The 27699-nt window shown below is 50.1% G+C and overlaps 1 protein-coding gene across 6 annotated transcripts in view; it reads left to right on the top strand.

Annotated features, from left to right (window-relative positions):
* Positions 1 to 27699, top strand: part of LARGE1 (LARGE xylosyl- and glucuronyltransferase 1) — a 564622-nt gene that overhangs the window by 250086 nt on the left and 286837 nt on the right. For all 6 annotated transcript variants that reach the window (XM_051846591.3, XM_051846590.3, XM_051846588.3 and 3 more), the window contains 2 exons: positions 11362 to 11663; positions 27026 to 27108. In XM_051846591.3, coding sequence (XP_051702551.2) covers positions 11362 to 11663; positions 27026 to 27108 — 385 coding nt within the window. The remainder of the gene's footprint in view (positions 1 to 11361; positions 11664 to 27025; positions 27109 to 27699) is intronic.

Here is a 27699-nt window from a genome sequence, read left to right as displayed (position 1 = left end):
TGTGGCGGTTTAGAGCAGTGAGATGCTATGGATGGGATCAGCCACGTTCACAGATACACCTGCTGCCATTTCTTTCTGAAATATGTTAGAATGTTCTGCCTGGCAGCTCCTCGTGGTGTAGGTTGGCTCCATGGCCCTTGCTCACATTAACAAATGCAAATCTAGAGCCCTCTGTGTCTTGGATAACTGCCTCTTTCAATCACTGTTTCTGACTGTTTGCTTTGGGTGTCTCTCGTGGTCCATGTCTAGAGAGAACACCGCAGCTCAGAGTCGGACTCCCCTAGAAAAGCGTGGCCTGCAGAGAACGGCGTCCTCAGAAGGGCGGGCCGGGAGTGGGAGGCTGGGTGAGGGGCAGAGGCTCTGCCTCAAGGCCTGTTGACCGTTGAGGACGTGAAGATGCAGAGGGCCTGGAGAAAGTGGCACAGCCATCAGTCCTTGCTGATGCCAGGGCACCTGAAAGGTTCAGAGAGGGGACAAGGAGTTTCCCCCGTGGCAGTTCCTGTTTGTGTGCAGTGTAGAGGAAGTGAACTTTGGCTCAGTTTTGGCATAGTTTTAGATGCAGTCGTCAGATAAGCAAACCGACCACCGTGACTGACATGCAGCATCAAGAATAGTCTCTGGACTTTTGGTTCTGTCACATGTTCAGTTTTCCTCTTAGGGGCCTAGGGTATTCTTTTTAAATATTTATTTGAGAGGTTGAGAAAGAGAGAGAGAGCACAAGAATATACATACACACTTGCGTGAATTCCCTCCCCAACCACTGGTTCATCCCTCAAATGCCCAGAACAGTTCTTGAGTGGGGCCAACGCTAGGAGCCAGGAACTCAATCCAGGTCTCCCGCTTGGGTGGCAGGTGTGACTCTAACCCAGATGCTCTGGTGTGGGCCATAGGCATCTTCACTGCTGGGCGAAAGCTCTGCCCTGCTCTGGGTATTCTCAAGGTTACTGACCCCCACCTACATGGAAAGATTTTGAAGTCCCTGTGGGTTAATTGGTAGTCTACTTCCCCAGGAGCCCAGGTCACTGTAGTTGAATTCTGATGTAGTCAGTGAAAGATACAATATGATAAGATTTTTCTTTAATAAGCATATTTTTTTGGGCCGGCACCATGGCTCACTTGGTTAATCCTCCACCTGTGGCGCTGGCATCCCACATGGGCTCCAGTTCTAGTCCCTGTTGCTCCTTTTCCAGTCCAGCTCTCCGCTGTGGCCCGGGAAGGCAGTAGAGGATGGCCCAGGTGCTTGGGCCCCTGCACTCGCATGGGAGACCAGGAAGAAGCTCCTGGATTCTGGCTTCGGATCAGCGCAGCTCCAGCTGTAGCGGCAATTTGGGGGGGGTGAACCAACGGAAGGAAGACCTTTCTCATTGTCTCTCTCTCTCACTGTAACTCTACCTGTCAAATAAATAAAAAAAGCATATTTTTATTTAATGTATATAAAATTCTTTAAACTTTTTGGATAGATCTAAATTTCACTCAGGTGTTTGGGCCCTGGAATAGTGTGTATATATATATATATATATTTTTTTTTTTTTTTTTTTGACAGGCAGAGTGGACAATGAGAGAGAGACAGAGACAGAGAGAAAGGTCTTCCTTTTTGCCGTTGGTTCACCCTCCAATGGCCGCCGCAGCCGGTGCGCTACTGCCGGCGCACCGCGCTGATCCGAAGGCAGGAGCCAGGTGCTTCTCTGGTCTCCCATGGGGTACAGGGCTCAAGCACTTGGGCTATCCTCCACTGCACTCCCGGGCCACAGCAGAGAGCTGGCCTGGAAGAGGGGCAACCGGGACAGAATCCGGCGCCCTGACCGGGACTAGAACCGGTGTGCCGGTGCCACAAGGCGGAGGATTAGCCTGTGAGCCGCGGCGCTGGCCAGAATAGTATTCTTATAGCTCTGGAGGCCCTAGAGGATGCCCCAGGCAGGGGTAGGCGGGGCCTGGGCTTTGCACACTTGTGTGGTGTCCTGAGATGGTGCTGCCTGCCACTGAAACTTCTCAGCCTCTGTCAGCTAAAGCATACATTGTGGTCAGTACTCCCCTGGCCAATGAACATGGCCACCAGGAATGCGAATTTTAAGTTGATGGCAAATGAGGGTCCCCTTGGAGAAAAGGATCATTTTCAACACCCTTAGTGTGATAAATGTAAAATAAAATTGAACGCCTTTGATGAAGATGCAATACATGGTTCTGTAGATCTGAACAAAATTTTGGCTACTCCCCTCCCCCAATAAACCCAGCCTCATTAATGATTTTTAACTGTACAATATTGTCCTCCTCTGCACATGGAATGCATCAGTGGGATTTTATAAGGGCTGTGAATATTTCATATAAAATAACACATTTATTGCAAAGATTTTTTTTTAAAAAAACTAGATCATTGGGAAGACACTTGTGAAATCTTTCATCCTGAGTGCTGATAAAAAGAAAACTAAGAAATTCTAGAATGTTTCTACATCTGGTTCTGTAGTCAGGAGCCACAGTGATGGCTCGGGGCGGGGAGGGGGGGAATGCCAGTCCTCGGGTCGTGCTCAGCGGTTGTGTAGGAACACAAGGAGCAGTGGAAGGAAGAAAGATGCTTTCTCAAACGCCTCCGCTGGGGATCACCGCAGAGGCTGCCGGTGTCTCTGAAACCGTGTAGAAGGAGTTGGAGGGAAGGCACTGGGTGGAGGATGTGGATGCCCGAAGCTGGTTGGAGTGTGGATTTCCCATGATCTCACACACGGTGCTCTCACACAGCCTTCGGGGTGAATAGCTACTCAAGTCGTCCAGAATGCACAGTAGTGTTCTCCTGCCATAACTGTTTTCTGAACCCTTGGAGCTCTACTAGAAGACCGGACTGCTCTCACGCCATTAAAGTAATACATGAGATACAACATGAAATACATTACCCTCGGGGCTGGCATTGTGGGGTAGCAGGTAAAGCATTGCCTGCAAAGCCAGCATCACATATGGGTGCTGGCTGCTCCACTTCCAATCCAGCTCCCTGCTAACGGCCTGGGAAAAGCAGCAGAAGATGACTCACGTGTTTGGTTCCCTGCCACCCACATGAGAAATACAGAAGAAGCTCCTGGTTTCCCGTTGGCCCAGTACCGACTGTTGTGAGCATCTAGGATAGAAGATCTGTGTGTGTGTGTGTCTGTCTGTCTCTCCCTCTCTCTTTGTAACTGACTTTCATAATAAATAAATCATAAAAAATGCATTAGTCTTTGTCTCGTTTGGCACAGATTTGAATGCTACTCACCCTTTTGTCCATACGTGAACATCTTGGACATCAAAGAGAAATAGAATTTGCCAGATTTCAAAGCAAAAAAAAAACTCACTTTCCCTGCTCTGAGAACATAGTTCAAGGATCAAGTGCTTCAGACTTTCAGAACTTAGGATATTTGGGGGGGAAAAAAAAGGAAGGAAGGAAGAAAAAAAAAAAAAAGAAAAAAGAAGCGAAGCTTTGAAATCATCGAGCCTGAAGTTTCAGAAGCAGAAGCTGGTATCATTGCTCATGAGGACACACTCTGCGCATTTATAGCCCAAACTCAGCTATGGATACAGCAAATTGGTGCTAAAAATGTCTCCATTTTCTTGACTTAATGAAGCTCTGTAAAAGACAAGGTTCTGCACATCGTCCCGTGGAGGAAGAAAGTCGGATCTCACGCGGTGATCGTGGTGGGGCGGATCTGGGCTGCTTTCCCTGCAATTGTGGTTGCAGAGTTGACATAGAATCTTGCAAGGAGCTATTTTATGACTGTGTTTCCGTCTTTGCCAGAAGCTCTCCAAGGCCCTCGCTGGAACTCAAGTCGCCTTTGGTTGCCAGAGAGAACTTCCAAAAAACTGCCTCGGGGAATCTTTGAGTAAAATATCCCCGTTTCCCCGTCACAAGTGAGCAGCCTTCCTGGTCCTCACTGCCATGTGCCTCCCACGGCAGCTGTGATGCCGCGTTTCAGGAACTCGGGAAAGTGGCTCCCTCTGACCTGCCTCCTACGCTACTTCTGCTCCACCCAGAGTGGAAGAGCTGAGGACAGTGTCAGGTGACGCCGCTCTCGTGTGGACATCCCGAGATCCAAATGACAAACTAATACAATTACATGTGAGGCTTTTAAGCCCAAACCAAGCCTTCTGCTTTTTTTCCTATATTGGCTTTGGCTGTGAAATCTAGTTCGTTTTGAAATTTCAAATGGCATGGAACGAGGGTGTGGAATTTTTATGTTAATTAAAAGGAGAGCATTGTGTTAAAAATGATGTTTTTTAACAAAACACTGACTTCATGAACACAACCTCATATGGAAAATGAGAAATTGGAAAAATCATTTTAATGAATCAACCTACTCTTTGCCAAGAGAAGGGAAGCCTGGAACCAGGGGCCACTAGACAGCTGGGCAGCTGTGACAGCGTGGCCCTTCCCTCCTAGGAAGGATGGAGACGGAGAGGAGCAAGATAGCCCCTAAGCTTGGAAAAGCTGGGATACGAGGAAGTCAGGTTCTGCATTGCATGATGGGAATCTCTCTAAGACAATAGAGATACAGACAAGGGAACTGGAGCAGTACTTCAGTTAAATGCGATAGTGCTAAGGCCTCCTCTCATCTAAGCCAGAGCCTTAGGAAATACCTAAGCTGGCGTTTCTCAACCTTGACTCCACTAATGAGTCCCATAGGAGTGATTGCATGTAAAGATACCAATAACCGAATACCCAACTCTGGACTAATTTTTCTGGGGTGGGGCCTGTGCACATCAGTATCTTTGGAAAGTTTCCCAAGTGAATAACATGGCAGCCAGGGTTGAGAACCAGTGGTCTAAGGGCCCCGGGGACAAACTATGAACAGCAACCATGAATTAGATTTGGCTTGTGTGGTAAAGGGTGAATGGGAGACATTCTGGTTTGGTGCAATAAGAAGCACTTATCTGGGACCCATGGCCCTGGTTAAAGACTGTCCCTCTGCCGTTTGCTGGTCAGATGGCCTTGAATGTATTAAATCATGTGTGTGCTTCTTTTTATTTATTTTTTATGCCCATTAGTCGAGTAACAGTGGTGAGGACACCAACTTCATTAGAACATTGTATCAATTAAAATGAGATGACACAGAACATTCAAACATGTACTCAGTATATACTCAGTAGGACTTAACCACATGTTTGTAGTACTTAGTAGGACTTAACTGAGTGTTTGCTGAGTTTGGTAGCTGAACTGGAAGCAAGTGGAGATGTGTCTGTATTGTCACACTTGCAAATGTAGCGGGAGAAGGACTAGACCATGGCCCATGGCACCCGGGAACAGAGGGAGATAACCACTGAGGCCAGGCAAGATTCCAGGGCAAGCGACCATGAACTACAGCCAGGTTGCACCATGTCCTGCCACTTGGTGTTGTCCGTATGTGTTACTGTAGCACAGCCATGTCCTTGTGTTAGGGCTGCTTTATGCTACAGTGGCAGACTTGAGTGCTTGCCATGGAGAGGGCATGGCCTGCACAGGGAAACATACTTACTCTCTGGGTGTTCACAGAGAAAGTTTGATGACCCCTGCTTTAGGCTTGGCTTGGGCTGGGATGTTTGAACTAAAATGAGGAGAGCCAGTGTTTGAAACCCTAGGAAGGAGGAGTTGGCAGGCCGTGGTGACAGATGGTATGTAGGGAGTTTGCCATAGAAAGGTCAGGGCTGCAGCATCTTTATCACGGGCTGGATGATGCAAGAGAACAACTGTCCGGAAATCTGGCGATGAGAGCAGGATTTTACTGAGACTTGAGCGGGATGAGTCTGAGCCCATGGGAGGCCAATCCAGGCCCTGAGCTCCACAGCGGTGGGCACATCTCACTGCCTGCCCGCACTCCAGAGAGATCCAGAGATAACCGACACACACACGCACACACATACACACACACAAACCGACTGAGACCCTCACTGCTGAGGTTCTGGACGGCAGGTCCCCGGTCTCTGTCACTGCACTGCACAGAGGCTGATTTTCAATTTATCTCCTTTGTTCTGAGCCTCTGATGTGTCGATTTTTAATTCAGAGCATTCATCTCGAGTGGCTTCAGAGATTCAGAGTCGGTGCTGAATGCATGTTTGGTGGGAAGTTTTGGAGGGAGAAGGAGGATGCTGCCAGCAAAGGTTTTGAGTAATGTCTTGTCTGACATTTTCCACTCAACAGTGGGCTGAGCTGCAGATCCGCACGTAGACCTGCTACATGATAGCCAGATGCACTGTGTGCATAAATGGACTTCATATAGCTAAAATAAAGGGGGGGGGGGGACCCAGGGGAATGTAAAAGAGATGGAAAGGTAAAGACACCCTATCCACTACTGCCTGCCTGCTCCCTGGCCCCCCACTACAGTGAGCTGGGGCGAACAGTTGAGTTTCTACTCTGCAAGGGCAACACACACAGACATGTCCCCGTTTTCCGTATCAGAGACATGGAGTCACAGATAAATCAAGTCCTTTGCCTAAGGTTATTCATTAGTAAGTGAAAGGACTGAATTCAAACTCAGCTCCCTGTTCTTCCCAATCCCCTGCTCTTGATACAGGCTTGCGTTGCGTGCCTTTCTTTGTGATCTCTCCTCCTCTCCTGGCATCTAATATTGTAATGCGATCTCTATTATTTTTAATGGATGGTGGTGCTAGACTTATTTATTTCTAGTTCTAGATGTCCCTCCTTCCCTTTGGCCCTTCTTCAAGTACTTGCTACCAACCAGCAGGGTGCCAGACCTGGGTAGCAGAAACCATGTCATTATTCAGAATGTAATCCAAAGATCATCCTTGGTCCCTGTGTATTCGTAAGGGTTTGTTCTCTCTCTCTCTCTCTCTCTCTCTCTCTCTCTCTCTGTGTGTGTGTGTAGATGCCTTATGACTTAATGGTGGTCCATCTTATGATTTTCTGACTTCACCATGGTACACATTCAGTAGAATCCATACTTTGAATTTTTAGTTTTAATCCTTTCCCAGGCTAGAGATATGGAAACAATCCTCTTTTGTGACCCTGTGCAGTGGCGGCAGCCTCAGCTCCTGGTTAGCCTAGTGGGAGGGAAGGGGAAGCAGCCAGTGCTGGACAGTGTGGTGCTGCTCAGCGGTGAAGGCCCGCACGTTAGGTGTAGCAAATGCGTCTTCCACTTAGGATGTTTCCAGTTGACGAGGGGTCTGTTGAGCACCTGTGTTTTCATGCACGTATGTTTATTATAAGGAGTTGCCATGTGTGATTATGGGGCTGACCTGTCCTGGGAACTATGGAGTGGGTGGGCAGGCTGCAGGCCCGGCAGTGCCAATGGCATAGTTCTATTAGTGCTGTCAGACTGGAGACCCAGGAAGAGCTGACGTTTCAGTTGGAGGCCAAAGGCATGAACTTACATCCCAGCTCAGAGGCAGGCAGGCAGTGTTTAGATAAAGCTTAATCACCTTGGGGAAGGCTGTGTGCTTTCCTGAAGTCTGCTAACTTAAATGCTAATCTCTTCGAAAAACACCTGCACAGAAGCACCAAGACTAATGCTGGACCAAGCATCTGGGAACCCTGTGGCCCAGTCACCTCTCTGCATACAGTTAACAGTCACAGTCCCCAGGCCGTTACTGGTCTGCAACACACTGTATCTGTGTCTTGAAGCTAGGCATTCAGAAACATCTAGAATGACTGGCTTTGTGGCAGCTCTGAGGCCCGTGATCAGCAGACTTGTCTTGATGAACAAGTTATAGATGAATTTGTTGAATCCAAGCAATGAATTATGCATGAAGCAAGCTCTATATTAGCCGTGTGTGTCAGGGCCAGATTTTTTTCCCAGGTTGATTCTGTACGGAAAGTTTGAGAAATATGGGTATGGGCACAATTTATAGAAGTCATCACATTCATGTTGATGACCTGTACATAAACTTGAGTACTTGGGGGAGTGGCCAAAGCCTATAATTTCCAGCAGAGAAGTACATACCACATCTCAGGGGGCTGATCATCCACTGTCCTAACCTTCTACCCCCACCTCGCTCTCAGAGGGGCAGAAGACTGAACAGAATGGTTGGAGCTAGAGAGATGTATGATCCCAGAGCAAAAGCAAGAGTCAGGAGGAATAAAACCAGGCTGAAGAATGGGGGTGGCAAAATGACAGGGCCTGCCACACAGACTTGTGGTCATGAAGTGTTGGAGTCACACAGCCCAGCCAGAGAGATAGGGGCCATCTGTGTAGTGAGCCCGTGGAAGGGTGGAGCTGAGAGGCCTCTGACCATCTTCCCAGTGATCTCCCTCTCAGGAAAGGAGAGTCATTGAGAAAAGGGCAGGGACCAGTCCAAGATAACGTGCCCTTAGGAACAACCAGCACATCTGCCAGCCACCAAGAAATTGCAATCCTGCCCTTCACTAAGCACGGCGTCCTCGCCAGCGCTGGGCACAGCTTGAATGTTGGCTTTTTCCAGCATCAGCCTCTCTCTCATTGAGATCTGACATGTGTTGTGTTGTGTGTCATCGCTGGGGACAAATCTGTAGACTTAAAAGGAGAAAATTTGCAAGTCTTTGAGAACTAAGTTTGGGTGAAACCATTTGGAAATGGACACAGAGTGTGAAGAGCATTTCCAAAGCACGTAATCAGAGAATTTGATTCTACATGAAATATAATGTACGAGCATGTGAAGTGTGGGACTTTGGAAGGAGGAGGTGGGGAGCATGAGCAGTCCTTGTGTGAAGCCCGCCTTCTCTGTGTTGCATGTGGAAGAACCTGACCTAGCTAAGGCTGACGGGGAGAGGATCAGAAATGCCACATATCAAAGTGCCGCTCAAAGGAAGCCAAGGGTTTGTGGGCTACTTGCTCCCACGTGCCACTCACAGGCAGCCCTGTGTTCAGAACATGTGAAATTACGTTGTCAACTCATCTTACCCATGATGTCACCCACCCATTAGGAAGAGGTTGTAGCATCTCATTGACACCAAATGCCTCCCCATGGAAGGCTCCATGCTTCTTTCTTAAGCCTCCTCTTATAGGTTAGCATTTATTGTGTCCCCATTTCACAGGAGAGAAAACTGAACCTCAGAGCATTTATGCAACACCTCCAAACAAACACATAGGTCCCCTTTGTTGTTAGTTATCCACAGTCCCTGGGATCCTACTGAGTTTCCCGAGCTTTCTGGGTTCCATTCTAGAGCACGTGTGGAAGAGTATGGCACGACCAAGTGCAAAGGCACAGAGAGCTTGTTTCCTGCAGCAGGTTTAGAACCTGGTTTTCACTTGAGAGTCTGTTTCCTCATGTGTAAGGGAGCGCTGTTGCCTTGTGCTGTGACCTTAACCAAAGGTGCCATTGGCATGACCCACGCAGCATGGGGAGGCAGTGACGTGAAGCGGAACTCTCTACTCCCTGATGGAAGCTAGATGCTCCAGGGTCAGTGTTCGTTGAGAAAACACAGCTGCTAATAGCTGCCTACTGTTTTTCTTTCTCTCCAGAACTAATTTGGTTGTACCAAACAGAGAGATGAGTTTCAAAAGCTTGGGTCAGTGCTTGTCATTGGCCGTCTCGGGGACAAAGCAACCCTCGTCAACCTGTGATTCCACATCCCCCACAGATCCTGTCCCTGCCTTTGGTGCCTGGTCCCAAGCAGTGGAATTCAATGAATCGTATTTGTTGCATTGATGGAGAGGACCAAGAGCTCAGGCGTTTAACCCTAAGGTGATTAAGAGGAGGAAAAAGGGAGTTGCATTTGTTAAGGCCCAGAGATACATCAAAAAGCCCTGGGCAGAGGCCGGCGCAGCACAGGTGAAACCCGCCGGCTCTGATTCATCACATTCTTTGATCCTCAAGTTTTGTGAGTCACAGCGACTCTCTGGGACAGTTTGGAAGCTCAGTGGGATCTGGGCAGGAAGGAGAAAAATTCAGACTATGGAAAAAAGAGGAAAGGATTTTCTTTCTTTTTTTAAACAAGCAGCCGAGAGGGTAATTTTCATTCTTTGCCATTGGTCTCGGAGACTGCTGCACGTGTAGTGGGATCCTGGAATTTCTGCTGGGTGGGAACAGCAAGAAGTGACAGCTGGGGGCACCTGTTGTGTTGCTGCAGCTCCTCACTGTGCATTGAGCACCTGTTGCATACAAGGGGATGTGCTAAGTATCCTTGGGTGATGGGGTTTTCCTTTGATGTTTAAGTGGTCTTTGGCACCCTGCATTGTTTGAAGGTTCAAGTGGTTGTGAATTCTGAGCTGCTGTGTGATGTCCAGAGGTCTGCATCTCCCTCTATGTGTCAGCTTCCATCGTGGGGTCGATGTTCCATGGAGTGTTTGTTGCTAGCTCTCTGTTTAATGGTAACGGGCCGTCTGGGAAAACCATGGGTCTGGTCATGCTTCTGTTCTCTTATTCCTTCTTGCTCTTCATGGTTGTATCCTTGGCACTGATACATGTTTCTCCTCCAACCCCAACCCTATGTTTATCAGATAGTCTATCTGACCACAAAAACAATTAAGACTCTGCCTTTAGGGTTGGGTGTTGTGGCGCAGTGGGTAAACCCACCGCTTGCAACACCTGCATTCCATATGGGTGCCGGTTCGAGTCTTAGCTGTTCCACTTTGATCCAGTTCCCTGCTAATGGCCTGGGAAAGCAGTAGAAAATGGCCCAAATATTTGGGCCCCTGCACCCGAATGGGAGACCAGAATGGAGTTCCAGTATCCTGGATTCATTCTGGCCCAGCTCTGGCCATTGCAGCCATCTGGGGAGTGAACCATTGGATGGAAGTTTCTGTCTCTCTCTGTCTCTGTCTCTTCTCTCTCTGACTTTCAAATAATCTTTTAAAAAATATTCCACCTTGTAATACAGTTCCCCAAATGCAGCATGATAGACACATGTTTTCATAGTGCTATATTTCAGATGACTGCTGAATTTTGCTGAAAGATATTTTACCTGCAAATGGAAAAGGGTTCCCCCTGGAGTGAATGGTTTTAAACAGGGATTTGAGAGCTAAATAGGAGTTCACATAGAAGGAGCTCAATAAACTTAGCCATGATTGTTATTTCTCCTTTTTATATCTTGACTTCCTTCTTTTGTTCTCTTCCTCCTCCTACTCCTCTCCTCCCTTCTCCCCACCTCCACCTCCCCTCCTTCCGATCCATCACGCTTTATTGCTAAGAATGTCTACCTAAAAACATGGCAGGCGGGAGAGGAAGGCAGTGCACTTAATTAGAAGCGATTATATTATGATTGTCTTCTCTAAACTGCATATTAGTTTTTATTACCATAATAAGTCATTGTGCTCGCAACTTTGTTCGCGGTTCAATCTGGATGCTTTTCTCTGGGACTCCCGTTCCATCTGCTTTCTCTGAAAACGGAGAAGTGATGGGAGCCTGGCTGTGCAGCCATGGATGTCTGGGGGGGCTTGGGGGCACTGGGGCGTGGCTCACTCCTGGTTAACCCTCCCTTGTTTTTCCCACCCGCAGATGGGAAGCCGGTGTCTCTGTCTCCGTTGGAGTCCCAAGCGCACAGCCCCAGGTACACGGCCGCCAGCCAGCGGGAGCGCGAGAGCCTGGAGGTGCGTGTGCGCGAGGTGGAGGAGGAGAACCAAGCGCTCCGCAGGCAGCTCAGCCTGGCCCAGGGCCGGGCCCCAGCCCCACGCCGCGGCAACCACTCCAAGACCTACTCCATGGAGGAGGGAACCGGGGACAGCGAGAACCTGCGGGCCGGCATCGTGGCGGGCAACAGCTCCGAGTGTGGGCAGCAGCCGGTCGTGGAGAAGTGCGAGGTAAAGAGCCCGGGGGCCCGCGTCCTCACCAGCCCTTGCGGGCGGGCACCCACGGGAAGCACAGCCAGGTGCCTGCAGGGAGCTGGCACCTGGACTCAGAGGTGTTAGCTAGAGCCGGCCCTTTGCTGCTTTGCGGTTTACTTGGATGTGTGCAGGGCTTCTCCGCCCACTTGGCTTCCCCAGGGCCTGGTACTAAGACTGTAAAATGTGCATGGTACACTTGGCCTGGTGGCTTTATCGTGTAGCCCCCTCGTGCCTCGTTTTCCCTTCATTCTATGAATAGTGTCTGTAAGTTTGGACCAAGAACCTGCTGCTCATCTGAAGTAGTAGCTTGTAATTTTAAAGCTTAGTACCACTGGAACTTACCCACGCTCCTCCTCTCTGCCCCACCACCTTCAAATGCCTGTGCCCATGCTCGTGAATACACACGTGTATACACACACATGTGCATATACACATGGGCACACCCCCTCCAGCTCTCCGGGTTTCTCAAGCCTGGTTGCAGGATGGCTTGGCCAAGAGGTGGACAGAGGTGAATGAGGGCTACCCAAGGAGGAATATCATGTGAGTAGGGAAAATGTGTGACGTAGGCCTTAGCAGGAGAGAATTCAGGACTGAGATGGTCACCCAGCCAAGCCCAGAGAGCCTTGGTCAGAAAGCGTTTCCCCGTCTTCATCACTCGTTCACTCAGCAAGGCATTCACTGCTCCGTATGCTACATATGTTACGTACGTCACAGTGGGCTGGGAAGTAGTAGTGAAGAGAAACAAGACCCACCTTGTTCTCCTCTGGTTCCTACATCCCGAGAAAGGGGAAGAGCTGATGAACCAGTGGAGAAGCTGAAGCGTCAGGAGGTCACAAGTGCTGCCCCTTTGTTGAGCGCCGACCCTGTGCCGGGCCCACTCTCTTTTAATCTCAGACAGCTGCCGCCAGTGGCCTGTAGACATGGATGTGAGAACCTTCGTGGAGGGCCTAGTAGATGCCAGCTAAGACACCTGTGTCTGTATTGAAGTGCCTGGGGCTAGTCCCGGCTCCAGCTCCAGTCCAGAGTCCAGCTTCCTGCTAGTGCACGCCCTGGGAGGCATGTGCTAGCTAAGTGCGTGGATCCCTGCCCCCCACGTAGGAGATCTGGGTTGAGTCCTGAGCTTCAGGCTTTGGCCTGGCTCAGCTTGAGCTACTGAACAGGCATTTGGAGAGTGGACCAGAAGATGGGAGCTTTGTCTGCCTATATCTCAGTCTCTCTCCCTTTCAAATAATTTTTTTTAAAGTAGAAAATGGAATTAAAATATAAGTTTATTTTGGTGCAACCAACTTTGAAATCCATGCATCTTTATTCATGGTACACATTTCCCATGAGCCTTTGGAAGCACGCTTGTATCACTTAATGGCTGTTAAAGTGAAAACTCGGCAGTGCTCACAGATTGGCTCGGTCCAGGCTGGTGTGGCAAGGGTCCTAATCTGGGGTACTTCTATGCTTACCTGAGTGAAGGGTTGTCTGATTTCTGGCAGGTCCTCTGTTACCAGGGCACAGCCATGGTGTCTGTTTACAATAGGTTTGTTTTGTTTGCCTGTTTATTTTCCTTTTATGTGAAAGGCAGAGAGAGAGACACACACACACACACACACACACACACAATGGAGAGAGAACTTCCCTCTGCTGCTTTACTCCCCAAATACCTGCAGTTGCCAGGACAGGGTCAGAGAGAAACCAGAACCAGGAAGTCAGTCTGAGTCTTCCATGTGGGTGTCACAGACGCAAGTCCTGGAGCCACCGCCTGCTGCCTCCCAAGGAATGCATTCGCAGGCAGCTGCATTGGGAGCCAGAGACACAGGGATTTTGGGACGCTGGCATCCCAAGTGGCATCTTAGCTGCCGTGCTAAACACCTGCCGCAGAATAGGCTCGTTTTGGATGGGAACCCTGCTGATGAGGTCAGATGACCCAGAGAAGATTTTTTTTCTCCAAAGTATAGTCAGATTATTATGACGCAGGCCCATCTAAAGAACTGAGAGTCAAGAAGGTGAAAGCTAGAACCTGGAAAAGGAAGACAGGAGAGGCACCAGCGCAGCAGGGAGGAGGGGGGCTGTGGTGGCCGAACGCTCCTCCTGCTGTGGTGGGCACAGCCAGTGGCTCCCCCCGCTCAGTTTTCTGAAAGGCACGCATTCTGTGTTCCGTTTCAGCAGTGGGCTCCTGCCTTGGATCCTCTACAAAAGGCCGCATCTTTGGGAGTCCCCGTCTACAATCTGGCTGTGTCCCCAGCCTAGTAGCTATAAGACTTTGAGCAAGTATTGCCCTTTTTTGTGTATCTTGGTTTCCCCACTTACAGATTGCAGATTAAAACACAATTCCTGGTGTCAGTGTTGTGGCGCAGAAAGGTATGCTGCCGCCTGCAATGCTGGCATCCTCTGTGGGCATTGGTTCGAGTCCTGGCTGCTCCACTTCCCATACAGCTCCCTGCTAACGGGCCTGGGAAAGCAGAAGAAGACGGAGTTTCAGGTTCCTGGGTTCGGCCTGGCTCAGCCTCAGCCATTGCAACCATTTGTGGAGTGAACAGGAGGATGGAAAAATCTCTCTCTGTCTCTCCCTTTCTCTGTAATGCTGCCTTTCAAATAAATAAATGTTTTTCAAATTTTTTAAAAAATAAAATTCCTACAACATGCTGTTTCAGTTGCAACAATGGGTGTCAAGACTTGAAGGGATCTCTGAGACAGTTCTTTGTGTTAGCCTTAGATTTTGAAAAATCTCAACTAGCAGCAGCTTCACCAAGATCTGGAGACCATGGCATGGGGGTGTCCATACTGAGGATGCTGGAGTCCTCTCTCTGTCCCCACAGTTTGCTTTGATGGACATTCCCACGGTCATCTCATGGCCCAGGAGGAGCAGAGCTTCCACTGTGGTGTCCACATTCCCGCTGGCAGGAACGAGGAAGTGGCATTGTCTTCCTGTAGGAACACCCCTCAGAGACTTCAGCCCCTGGGTCTTTTCAGATCCCATTGGCAGGGCATAGTCTTGGGGTTGCTCCTCACTGCCAGGGAGCCTGGGAGTGACTGACTGTATTCAAGGAAACCATGTTTCTCCCTAGCAATTTGAACTTATGCTGCTAGCTGCGATAGTTGCATGAACGTGCCGGCCTCCCAAACCTAATTATGCATTAGAGTGCCCTGAGGTGGCCCATTAGAGGGCCCTGGGGTGCAGCAAGGCAAGTTCCTGTCCTTTGGGATGCTGGCATTCCATACCAGCATGTCTGGGATTCAGTCCCAGCTCCTCTGCCTCTCGTTCAGCTACCTGCTAATGTCCACCCTAGGAGGCAACAGTGATGGCTCAAGTACTTGGGTTCCCACTACCCACATGGGAGACCTGGGTGGGGTTCTGGGTCCTGGCTTTGGCCTGGTCCAGCCCTGTCTGTTGTTGACCCTGTGGGGAGTGGTTGGAAGATGGATCTATTTCTCCCTCTCCCTCCCCTTCTCCCTCTCCCCTTCCCTATCTCTTTGTCTCTCCCTCTCCTTCTCTGCTGTACTGCTTTTCAAATAAATAAACTTTAAGGAAAAAGAATTGCAATCCTTTTTAAAAATGCATATTCATGGAAACTAAAGACCTACTGATTAAGAATTCTTGGGAATAGGGCCCAAGCGTATGGGTATTAAAAAAATCTATGATTCTGCGATAGAGAAGACTGATAACCATGGATTTCAGGCACCACATAAAGGAAGCATGAATTCTCTTTGTATGCGCTTTGAAAGAAATGTAGCAGTGTAGAGATTCTGACCTTGGACTTGTTCACTATTTCTATGCTTTATTTTCCAATCTTTTGACCTGCACCTGAGAATTAGGTTTTATTCATTTGCGTTTTTTCTTTCTTTGTGCTTCTTCATCATGTTACTTGGCAGAGCCGTGAAAAGGTCTTTCTGGTGGAATTCTCCCGTGGCGAACCCCAGGTCCCATTCAGAGTGTCCTCAGGTGCATTTGCAAGTCTCGATCCATTGCCATCTTATTTGCGTGTCTGCTAAGGGCGTTGCATGGATGTGTCAATGCCGGCATCCTAACCATCATTAGCAATGCTCCCCTGCCGTCTCCATCACTCGGGGTGGGTTTTAGTGTAAAAGCTGTAGAAGCAAACAGGACATATCAGTCACTGGAGTCAAAAATAAAAGGTCCCTTTGCCCGGGATGTTTTGGCTGAGTGCTGAGGCTCTTTCTGACACAGGATCAGGGTGCAGCCACATAACCGGGGACATCACCGTCATCTGTTGTAGTGCTGAAACTTCTCTGGGGGATGACAAGTATTTCTGAAAACTCCTCCATAATGATCCTAAGCTGTCAGCTGAGCCGGGTGGTGGTAGAGACAGTGGGCCCTGGCCCAGGCCGCTGCCCTCTTATCATTTCCTAATTATGTGGCTTTGCCATCACTGCACATTTCATCCATGCAGAATTCTGTTGCCCTGGTGATGCTGCCTCGGCCAAGGCTTGGTTTCCATGTGTGTGCCTTGGAAGTTGGATCAGACACATCCCCTTTGATCTCCTCTCCTGCCTGTGTCTGCATGGATTGGAGTCTTTTTTTCTTGCCTTTCTGTCTTGAGTCTATCCTGAGAGTCGGCTGTGGCACAGCAGCAGAATCATAGGACTGGGGATAGCCTTGTGGCATAGGCAGTAAAGCCACTGCCTGCGATGCCGGCATCCTATGTAGGTGCCAGTTCATGTCCCGGCTGCTTCACTGCTAGTGGCCTGGGAAAAACAACGGAAGATGGCCCAAGTGTTTGGGCTCCTGCCACCAACATGGGAGACCTGGATGAAGCTCCTGGCTTTGTCTTGGCTCAACGCTGGAAGTTGTGACCACCTGGGGAGTGAACCAGTGGGTAGAAGATCTCTCTCTCTTCTCTCTCTCTCTCTCTCTCTCTCTTTCTCCCTGTCTGTGTTTATAGCTCTCTTTTAAATGAATAAATCTTTTAAAAAAAAAATCATAGGACCTGGAATCAGAATTTCTGAATAGGACTCTTTCCTTCGTCACTGATCATGACCTTGGACACTCCCATTTCTGTCTTGGAATCTCTGTCATCAGTGTCAAATGAGAGCAGGCATCTTCCTTCATTGCAATCAAGAGGCAGAAGCAGGAGGGGAGGGGTTAGCTGGGTATGAGTGTGGACAAGCTGTTGGACAAACCACCTGACACTCAGTGACTTAAAACAGCCCCGAGCGTTCCCTGGGCTCACATGGATTCTGTGGGCTGGAGATTCAGGGAGTGCAGAGCTGTGTGGTTCTTGTTTGGGGCTCCTCAGTCAGGTGGCAGCAGGTGGTGCCTGGAGCTGCAATGGTGCAAGATGGGCGGTGCATTCTGTTCCAGCCTGCCTGCCTCTGTCTGTCTGTCTCTCTCTCTCAATGTAGACTCAGCACCTCTCTGTGTAGTCTCTGCACGAGCTACCTTGATCTTCTTCCCAACATGGCGGCTCCAGGCAGCTGAAAGTTTACATGCTGGTTTCCAGCATGGGAGTGCAGCTTGTAGCCCAGCCTCAAAAATCACATAGTATCACTTCTGCCCACGTGCTGTGGCTTAAAGTGATTGCAAATGCCCACCTACTTTCACATATCCCCTCTCTCCATGGGTTGAATGTCAAATCATTCGTGTATCCACTTTGAAATTGCCACAGTAGATATTGTTATTATGGGAAGTCCCATGAAGGGACCCTGTGATGTCAGACCACACCCCTTAAGGAAGTATCCATCTTTCCTTTTGCTTCTTGCTTTGAACTTCATTTCTCAGTAGTGGTGTCATAATAATAAAAGTTACATTTACCCTGCAGTATACCACAAGCTGTGGTAAGATTTAAAGTATCTCACTCAATCCACACAACATACCTTCTTCATTTTACATATCAGAACACTGCTGAGAGAGCATAAAAATATTGCAAGGTGGCACAGCCAGGGAGAGGTAGAGATTGAGTCTAAACATGGGCGCCTGCGTTTTCAGTGCTGCACTAAAGCTCTGTGAATTGAGGATTCCAGAAGCCACACTCTTGTCAGCTGCTGAGCCCCAGTCCTGTCTGTGTGCCTGGCAGGTGCGTAACCTCCAAAGGCTGCAGGGTCACGGCCATGATGAAGGTCATCTTACACAGTGTGGGAGTTAGAGCGTGCCCCATGAGGGTAATCCTTCCTTGGTGGATCTAAGCAAGGATCTCCCTGTTCTTTTAAAAGAAGTTGGATTGGTTCAAGTTGCCTTCCAGATGGTGGCTACATGTGTTAGCTCCATGGAGGTTTGACATTTTGCTGGAGGCATTATGTTTGTAAAACTTGACATCTCTCACTTGTATTTTCTGGGCCCCTAACTAACCCCACAGTATATTTTGATCTACTTTTTTTAAAAAAACTTCAACTTCAAGGACTTTACATAATAACTCTACAGTAGAGCGATTTGTCAACAGGCTTCGCATATCCTAGACTTCTGGTGGAAGACATTATTTCAGAATTGGGTCTCATATTCTGTTAGCATCATATGTCTTCTTTGGGGCTTCTCTGGGGATACACAGTACTTTGCCTAAATGTCAGGCTCTGGAATTAGAGAATATTTTATTTGGAAGAAACCCAACACAATTATTTGGCACAATAATTTTCAGGGAGCTCTAGGTACAGAGATGTCCTTGGCACCCTCCCCATGTGTATTAATTATTATTATTTTTTTTTTGCTACACAGCAAGATATTCGTAAAATGTTACATCTTATCAAACATAGACAGCAGGAAACCGTTCCATGCTATTTATCTGACAAGGGATTGAGAACCAGAATATATAAGGAACTCAAAAAAACCACTTGGAGAAACCTAAATAATCCAGTTACGAAATAGGCAGTAGATCTAAGCAGACATTTTTTCAAAGGAAGAAGTGCCAGTGGCCAACAGGTGGAAGAGAGGAGAATCAGCATCACTTATCATCTGAAGATGCACATTGAAGCCTCCGTGACACCCAGTTGGAATGGCTGTCATCAAAAAGACAAACGATAACACGCATTGGCAAGAATGCAGAGAGAAGGGAGCCTTTGCACACTCTTGGTGGGAATGCGAATTAGTACACTGTGGAAGGCAGTGTGGAGATTCCTCAAAAAATTAAAAGTAGGGCTAGCATGGGGTCCAGCAGTCCCTCTTCTGGGCATGCTGAAGAGACATCTGCACTGCGTGTGTATCGCATGAGGGTTGAAGTGGAAGCAGCCCAAGGGTCCATCCCCTGATGAATGGATGAATGTGTGATACGGATGCACAGTGGCATAGTATCCAGCCTCGAGAAAGGATAAAACCCTGCCGTTTGTGACAGTATGGCTAGAACTAGAAGTCATTATGTGAAGTAAGCCAGGCACGGGAAGGCAAGTGCTGCAGGATGTCACACATGCATGGAATCTAACAAGGTTTTGCAAGATAGGAGTGGAAGGACAAGCACCATACCAGAGGCTGGGAGGTGTGGGGGAAAGGTTGATAATTGGGTACTAATTAATAGATGGGAGAAGATGGCTTTGGTATTTTTTGCACAATACAGCAGTGGTAACAGATCATGGTATTGTGCTCTCTGTATATATATATATATTTTTTTTTTGACAGGCAGAGTGGACAGTGAGAGAGAGACAGACAGAAAGGTCTTCCTTTGCCATTGGTTCACCCTCCAATGGCCGCCGCAGCCAGTGTGCTGCGGCCGGTGTACCGTGCTGATCCGAAGGCAGGAGCCAGGTGCTTCTCCTGGTCTCCCATGCGGTTGCGGGGCCCAAGCACTTGGGCCATCCTCCACTGCACTCCCTGGCCACAGCAGAGAGCTGGCCTGGAAGAGGGGCAACCGGGACAGAATCCGGCGCCCCAACCGGGCCTAGAACCCGGTGTGCCAGCGCCGCAAGGCGGAGGATTAGCCTATTGAGCCGTGGCACCAGCCCTGCTCTCTGTATTTTAAAAGCTGCATGAAAAAGGGTTTTGAGTGTTTCCAAAATGAAGAAATGGCAACTGTTTGAGTAGATAGGTGTGTTTACGCAGATTTGAATACTGCACAGCACATGTGTGCATGGAAACATGACATGGTGCCCTTGCATGAGTGTACTTTGTCTGTTATCAGTTAAAAATACAAAGAGATGACACTAAGCAGCTTCGTTGGGGCTCTGAGTCTTTCATAAGCTTGTACTTACGACGTCTATGGGCCTGCACTCCTCCAAAGGCCTGGCCGGAGCTGCAGGGTCTGCTTCCGGGAAAGCTCGTGGGTATTACTGGTGTTCTCAGTCCCTTAGGGCTAACCGAGTGTCCTGGGACAGAAGCTGTGAGCTTTCTTCAATGATTTAAAGAGAGACAGAGCTACAGTGCCTAGCCGTGGTGTCTTCAGCCATTCTGTTGGATTCTGTTACTCATACAGGCTGACCCTGATACAGTGTAGGAGAGGTGACACAGGGGCATGAGTGGCAGGTGAGAGGGGTCTTGGGGACCATCTTATTATACCATGACCAGGGCAGGGGCCACATCTCTGGTAACCCCCTGGTCCACTCCAAATCGAGCCTTGGCCCCTAAGCAGCCTTGCCTTGATTTGCTTCGTATATCATGCCCTCTTTTCAAATTTGTTTAGAAAAATGTGCCTTTGAGAACAACAAATAAAGATGCAGCCCTCTGAGTTTAAAGATGGTGGGGTTGAAGCAGAGAGAAGGACAGGGTCTTGCCTAAGCTACAAAGTGGAGCCCCGGCCCAGACGGGGATTTTAGTGTCCCTTCTCGTCATCCCTGTGTCCTTGCCCTTGTGTGTAGGGAGAGGAGAACATTCCCCGGCCAGGGGAATGCTATCCCTAACCTTGAATGTGAGTGGGAGTGAGAGGGCAGAGGGAAAGTCACTGGTGCCCAGCTGTGGAGCTGCCAAAAGCTCAGAGCTTGCCTGTGGAGCTGGTGATAAATGCTGTCTATGATGGTGATTGCTCTTTTTTTTTTTTTTTTTTTTTTTTTGACAGGCAGTGTGGACAGTGAGAGAGAGAGACAGAGAGAAAGGTCTTCCTTTTTTCCTTTGGTTCACCCTCCAATGGCCCCTGCAGCCATGCACTGCGGCCGGTGCACTGTGCTGATCCGATGGCAGGAGCCAGGTTCTTCCTCCTGGTCTCCCATGGGGTGCAGGGCCCAAGCACTTGAGCCATCCTCCACTGCACTCCTGGGCCATAGCAGAGAGCTGGCCTGGAAGAGGGGCAACCGGGACAGAATCCGGCGCTCCGACTGGGACTAGAACCTGGGGTGCTGCCACTGCAGGCGGAGGATTAGCCTAGTGAGCCACGGCGCTGGCTGGTGATTACTCTTGAGAATAACGGATGCCAAAGCACATCCAGTCCTTACAAAGAGCCACGCTCTGAGCCCTTTCCACTCATGGTCTCAGTTCTTCTGCCCGGCAACCCCAGGAGCTGGCCTGTTCATTACCTGTCTTTTATAGATGAGGAAACCAGGAGATGGAATTGTGTCTTGAAACACGGCAAAGGGTTGGACAGGTGAAGTGAAGGGCGGGGCAGTTTCCACGTTGTGGTTCAGCAATGTGAAATCCACGAGCTTAACCACTCCTGAGCACACAGGTCAGCAGCATTGAATGTATTCGCGGTGTTGGGTCCTGGGTCTCTAGAACTTTCCGTCTTGAAAATCTGAAGCTCTGTACTCGTTAGATAACAGCTCCCTATCCGTAAGCCCCTGGCAACCAACATCCTCCCCTTCTCTCTCCATGACTTTGAGTTCATTCATACATCATGTACGCGCTTGTCCTTGGGTCTCTGGCCCGGGTCACACAGCACACATGATGTCCTCAACCTTCATCTGTGTGTGTGTGTGTGTGTAGCATATGATGGAATTCCCAGCCTTTTCAGGCCACCCTGCTCAGTTGTATGTCTGCGCCATGTGTGTTTACCCACTTGTTGATGGAGGCTTGGGTTACCCCTGTTTCCTGGGTGTCACACCTGTGAGCACGGTGTATGTGTGTCTCTGTGAGACCCTGTCGTCACTCCTTGGATGTCTGTGCCCAGAAGCGGAGCAGTTCTGTGCCCAGAAGTAGGCCATGCTACCTGGCCTCGCTCTCCCTCAATGGCTGGAGCTGGGCAGATCCGAAGCCAGGAGCCAGGAGCTTCTTCTGGGTCTCCCACGTGGGTGCAGGGGCCCAAGTTCTTGGGTCATCTTCCACTGCTTTCCCAGGCTATAGCAGAGAGCTGGATAGGAAGTAGAGCAGCTGGGACTTGAACCGGCACTCATATGGGATGCTGGCACTGCAGGCGGTGGCTTTTACCTGCCATGCCACAGCACAGAGCCCAAGGCACGCTTTCTTATACTCACTTGTTTAATCCTCACAGCAGCCCAGTGGGTGGCTATTCTATGTGAACTTGACCAATGAGGGCAGAGGCACAGGGGAGGTTAATTACAGGGCCAGGACAAGGGACCTGACCAGTGCAATCAGATAAATTATAAGGTGGACTGTGCCTGGCTTGGGAAACCAAAGGCCTCCTGTGCCTGAGAGCAGTCATTCTTTACCACACACCTGTGGGCTGAGTTTGCCTTGGCGCAGCTCCTCTGGGGCCCACGTCTCTGTGGGTTTCCCCTCTGTCTCCTGCAGTCTCCCTGGTTGACCCCAGTAGGCAGAGACTGTCTGATTCCCCTGTGTATCCTCTGAGTGCAGAGCACTGCCTCGCATGTTAGACACGCCAGAACGCCCGTGTCACGAATCCCTCCTGCACGTGGTAAAACCAAGGTCACCATGTAACCCTGTGATGTCGGAAATGAACCCTGGTTTGCGACTCTGGCGCTTCCTTTACCTAGATCTTCCGGTGAGGCTCTCAGAGATTCCGCGTGTGCTGAGCACTCTGCCTGGAGTAAAGGGAAGAGAGTGGAGGCCTTTGATGGTTTCCTTGCAAAGAGCTTCTGTGGCTCATGCTCTAAGAGCTTTGTAATGCTCCTAATGATTCATACATAAAATGTACAAATTCTCAGGTGCGTTGCCCTGTGCCCTTCCCTTTAGGGACCAGCGAGTATCTGTGAAAGTCTGGAAGTCTTGGCTTTCCTTCCAGCCTCCAGGCTTGGTGGGATGTGAAGGAAGGGTCACTGGTGCCCATCAGATCCTGGCAGGGTACAAATGGCACGCTCGAGGGGTGAAAGGAAGTGGGGGAGCTGACCAGGAGAGACAGCGCTCCCAGGAAGGAGGGCTTACAAGCCTTGCTTTGCAACCTGCAGAGGAGATTCTTGACATGAATTTTGGAGTCTCTGATGTGCCAGGCACTGTGCCTAGAGTGGGAGGCGGAAGGCGGGAGGTCTAAGGTAACCTTTTTTAGAGCTGCAGCTGTGGGCTAGGCCCCTGCAGGAGCTGGGGTGTCTGACCTCTCCAATCCTGCTGATGCCTCCCATTGACCAACCTCTACCAGCAGCCAGGGGCAGAGGGAGCCCCCTAATTTGATCTGCACAGTTCTGCCTCTCCGTGCGTACACTGAATGAGTTAGGGAAGGGGAGGGGTGAGTTTGCAGGGCCCCACGAGATCACCAAACCACTGTCTGGGCTGTGTGTATTGATCCATAATTGCACGTGTGGAGAGGAAGGCTTGGGGAGAGGCCTGTAGTCACACAGTCTGTCATTCAGACCCCGTCCCTGTGTGTGGCTCTCTTTAGCCCACCCTACTGAGAACCCTGCAAAGCTGGCCTGCACAGCTTCTGAGTCTAAAGCGGCCCCACAGAGACCACTTGTGGGACTCGCCCTTCGTCTTTCCACCCCAACACCTGCCCCACACTCCTGCACCCTTCCAGGGGCCTGTTCAGTGACACCCCAGCTGCTGTTTTCCTGGGTAGCAGGGCCTTGCTCTGCGGCTCCCAGTGATGAGTGCATTCATGGTGGCAGGTGTATTGGACGAGACTAAAGAGATCGGAACATTAGGTACAGTGTTTGAGAATGTACACGCTTGTGCTTCCGTTTTGATGGGCCCATTTAGAAAAGTCCCTGAACCTTGACACCAAGACCAAGTTTGATGTCTTCGAGGCTGCTCGTTTCAATATTTGTGATTCTGAAGAGCCTGATTTAGCAAGTTTCTCCCCATCTTCATCCCCTTGCTGGTTATGGCTCCTGTGTGCAAGGGAGTCTCTTCCTATTCATTTCCTTCCTGATTTAAATGATGGCAGTCACATCTGCATGACTGTCTTTATTTTTTATTATTATTTTATTTTTATTTGACAGAGTTAGACAGTGAGAGAGAGACAGAAAGGTCTTCCTTCCTTTGGTTCACCCCCCAAATGGCCGCTATGGCTGGAGATATGCCCATCCAAAGCCAGGAGCCAGGTGCCCCCCACCCTGGTCTCCCACACAGGCACAGGTGCCCAAGGACTTGGGCCATCCTTCACTGCCTTCCCGGGCCACAGCAGAGGGCTGGACTGGAAGAGGAGCAGCCGGGACTAGAACTCGGCACCCACATGGGGTGCCGGGGCTGCAGGTGGAGGATTAACCAAGTGAGCCACGGCACCGGCCCCTGCCTTACTGTCTTTCATCCTGAGTCCTAAGGAGACGCTTTCCAGAGATAAGTAAGGCGTCTTCATTGTAAGATAGGGAAGTTAGGCTGAGAAAAGGTAGGACCCAGAGGGTCTGGGCTTCCCCCCTGAGCTGCAATTGTTCTCCCGCACCCTCTTTCTTATTATTATTATAGAGCCTAACAACAGGTGCTCTTGACCTTCAGGGCAGGGTAATTTTATTGTGGGGCTGTCTTGTGCATCATAGCGTGGCTTCCACTCACTAGATGCCAGTAGTAACCCCAGCACCAAATGTGACAACCAATCACATCCCCAGACAGGACCAGTTGTTGTAAGGGTTGTGGGGAGGGAGGTGCATGCCCTGGCTAAGAACTGCCACGGGGCTGGCGTTGTGGCACAGTGAACGGGCTGACACCGGCAAGTTGACATCCCATGTCACAATGCTGGTTGAGGTCCTGGCTGCTCTGCTTCTGATCCAGCTGTCTGCTGGTGTGCCTGGGAAGGCAGCAGAGGGGGCCCTGCCACCCACATGGGAGACCTGGATGGAGCTTTGGACTCCTGTCTTCAGTCTACACTAACCCCAGGCATTCCTGTCATTTGGAGAATGTGGATGGAAGATCATCCCCTCTCACCTTCCCTCCCCCCATCCTCCCCTTGAAATAAATCGATAAATCTTAGAAAAAGCCTGCCTTTCAGGTCCTGGAAGTCAGAGATTGTGAGATCCTTGGTCTGAGCAAGGGCTGGAGAGCAGGATATGCTTCTGTTTTTAAACTCCTCGGGTGTCTTTGTTGTATCCCCAGGGTTGAGACTTCTTCCAGAATGCGCATCCCAGCTCTGTGAGCCTGTGTTTTCTGGTCTCTGATACGGCAGGGATAACACCGTACGTATCTCCTGTCACTGCGAGACTTAACATCTGGTGACCTCTATTAAGTGTTAAGCTCAGGTTCATAGTTCCCAGGTACGGGAGAGAGCGAGGAGGCTGCAGCTGTCCTCTGGGGTTGGGGATTGGCATTTCAGGTGTTCAGAGAGCCACGAGCAGAGTGAGTGAGGTGATGGTTGAGATGGGCAGGGGTGGAGGCCAGGTGTGGTGTGGCCGGCTGGTTGTGAAACACGGGCCTCTCCACGGAGGGTGAGAAGCAATGTGGCAGGCAGGTGACTATAGAGTTTACCAGGAAATGAGATCCCACGTGAAGCTGAGGTCTGGCATCTGGCTGTGCATGATCAAGGTGAGGTGAAGGTCATTGTAGGTAAAGCAGACAGGGGACCATTTGTTGGATGGATTCACCCTCCGTGGGTAAGCGTCCCATGGCGACGTCAGCAGGGGGCGCTGAGGAGGGCCTGGGAACCAGCGTCATGGTCATGGCAGCTTGTGCGGGAGTGGCCAGGATGTAGACTGTGTTTTGAAGTGGCTGAGCAGGATCCCCAGGGTCCTGAAGCCGCGGGAGCAAGGGCTGTGAGCAGTTCTGAGAAAGAACAGGCGTCTGGGGCACCTTCCCTTCCACGTCACTCTTCTGCACTGTTCCCGGGACAGAACATGGTGGCAGTGCATGTCAGGAAGCAAGGAGGGGTGTGCTTCTGTGGAAGGGACAGAATCAGCAGAGGTGGACTCTGCATGGGCTGAGAGGCCGGATGGCTCCCTCCCGAGAGACCCTAGAGCGTTTCGTCACTCCGTGCCTGCTGTAGAGAATGGCAAGTGTGTGGTGCAGGGAGTGAGTAGGAAAGGTGCTGGCAGAGGGCAGCCGAGCTCAGGGTGCCAGCCTTGCCTGGGAGCCTTTTATTAAAAAAGATGGATGGATGGATGGATAGATAGGTATGAAAGGCAGAGTGAGAGTGAGAGCCAGAGGAGGGGTAGTATCTTCCATCTGCTAGTTCACTCCCCAAATGGCAGGAACAGCCAAGGCTCTGCCAAGCCAAAGCCAGGAGCCTGGAACACCGTTCAGATCTTCTGTGTGGCTAACAGGACCCAAGCACTTGAGCCATCTTCTGCTGCTTTCCCTGGCATATTCGCAGGGAGCTGGATCAGAAGGAGCAGCCAGGACTTGACCCAGCGCTCCTGTGAGATACCACAGGCAGCAGCCTAGGCTGCTGTGCCACAGTGCTGGTCCATGCCTGGGAGCTTTGAGGGTGGGCAGAGTTGAGTATCTGTCACCTACAGTCTACCCACAACATGTCAAGGTTCCAAGGCACCCATCTTTGGGAAGCTGTGATTGGGGTTGGGAGCTGCATTGTCCCCTCACTCCATGAAGATGTGGGACACCCCCCCTTAAGTGGCAGGGAGTCTGCTGACCAGTAGCTGTCTCAAGGCCACTCGAGGCTAAAGGAGAGAGCCAGGGTTCATGTCTGGGGCGCATGCCCCTCAGTGCCTACATGAAGACCTGAGAGGGTCCCTCCAGTTCCTGCTGACTTTAGCTCTTTGGATGGTACCCATGGTGGGGTCCCCAGGTGTCCCTTGAACCCTTCAGCCCTGTTAAGAAGTAGACTCCAAGACACCCAGTGAGAACCTTGAACAAAACCTCTGGGAGCCATGGCTGCCCATTCTGAGGTCCCTGACCGTGGCCCATCTTTGCGGGTGTGTTTCTTCTCGGAGATCGCCAGCTGTCATCCTCTGTCAGTTTGTGGCAGGGGATTCACTGTTTGCCCATTTGAACCAATCGCCATTTTTCTCATCCCCAAAATGTAATTGAAAGAGCCTTAATGGCTTCCAAATGATGATGGCTCCATAAACCGATTAAAAAGGCCTCAATAAAACTGTCTCCAGTTATTTTCCATAGCTGCCGACTGTGCCCTTTGTTTTTTAATGATCCCGACGGGAAACAAGAGTGATTTTTCTTTCTGGTGTCCTCTGAAATCCCAGCCAGGGCTTCTTCCGTCTGTCTGACTCTTTGCCCTCTGCTCTTTCCCTCCCAGACCATCCACGTTGCTATCGTCTGTGCCGGATACAACGCCAGCCGTGACGTCGTCACCTTGGTCAAGTCCGTCCTGTTTCATCGGTAAGAGCGGTGCTGGTCCTCTGCAGGCTGACGGGTGTCTCTCAGTGCCTGTACTTTTCCTTGGGGAAGAGTTAAGCAGCAGCACAGTTGCTCAGCCATCCTTCTGACTGCTGCAAAAATGTAGCTTTTGTCCAAGACCCTGGGGAAGATTTTATTTATTTGAGAGGTAGAGTTACAGACAGTGAGAAGGAGAGACAGAGAGAGAAAGAGGTCTTCCATCTGCTGGTTCACTCCCCCAAATGGCCGAAACAGCTGGAGCTGGGCCAATCCAAAGCCAGGAGCTTCTTTCAGGTCTCCCATGCAGGTGCAGGGGCCCAAGCACTTGGGCCATCTTCCACTGCTTTCCCAGGCCATAGCAGGGAGCTGGATTGGAAGTGGAGCAGCCAGGACTAGAACTGGCACCCATATGGGATGCTGGCGCTTTAGGCCAGGGCTTTAAGCCACTGCATCACAGTGCTGGCTCCTGTTTTTGTTTTTTGGGTTTTTTTGTTTGTTTTAGATTTATTTACTTATTTATTTGGAAGGTAGAGTGACAGAGAGGGAGATACAGAATGAGAGTAAGAACTTCAATCTGCTGGTTCACTCCCCAGT

Source organism: Oryctolagus cuniculus, chromosome 11 (assembly GCF_051225735.1).
Source record: "Oryctolagus cuniculus isolate XC-2025 breed Fujian yellow rabbit chromosome 11, ASM5122573v1, whole genome shotgun sequence".
NCBI lineage: Eukaryota > Metazoa > Chordata > Mammalia > Lagomorpha > Leporidae > Oryctolagus > Oryctolagus cuniculus.
Note: the sequence above shows the minus strand (reverse complement) of the source record. Positions and strands in the feature narration are given on the sequence as shown.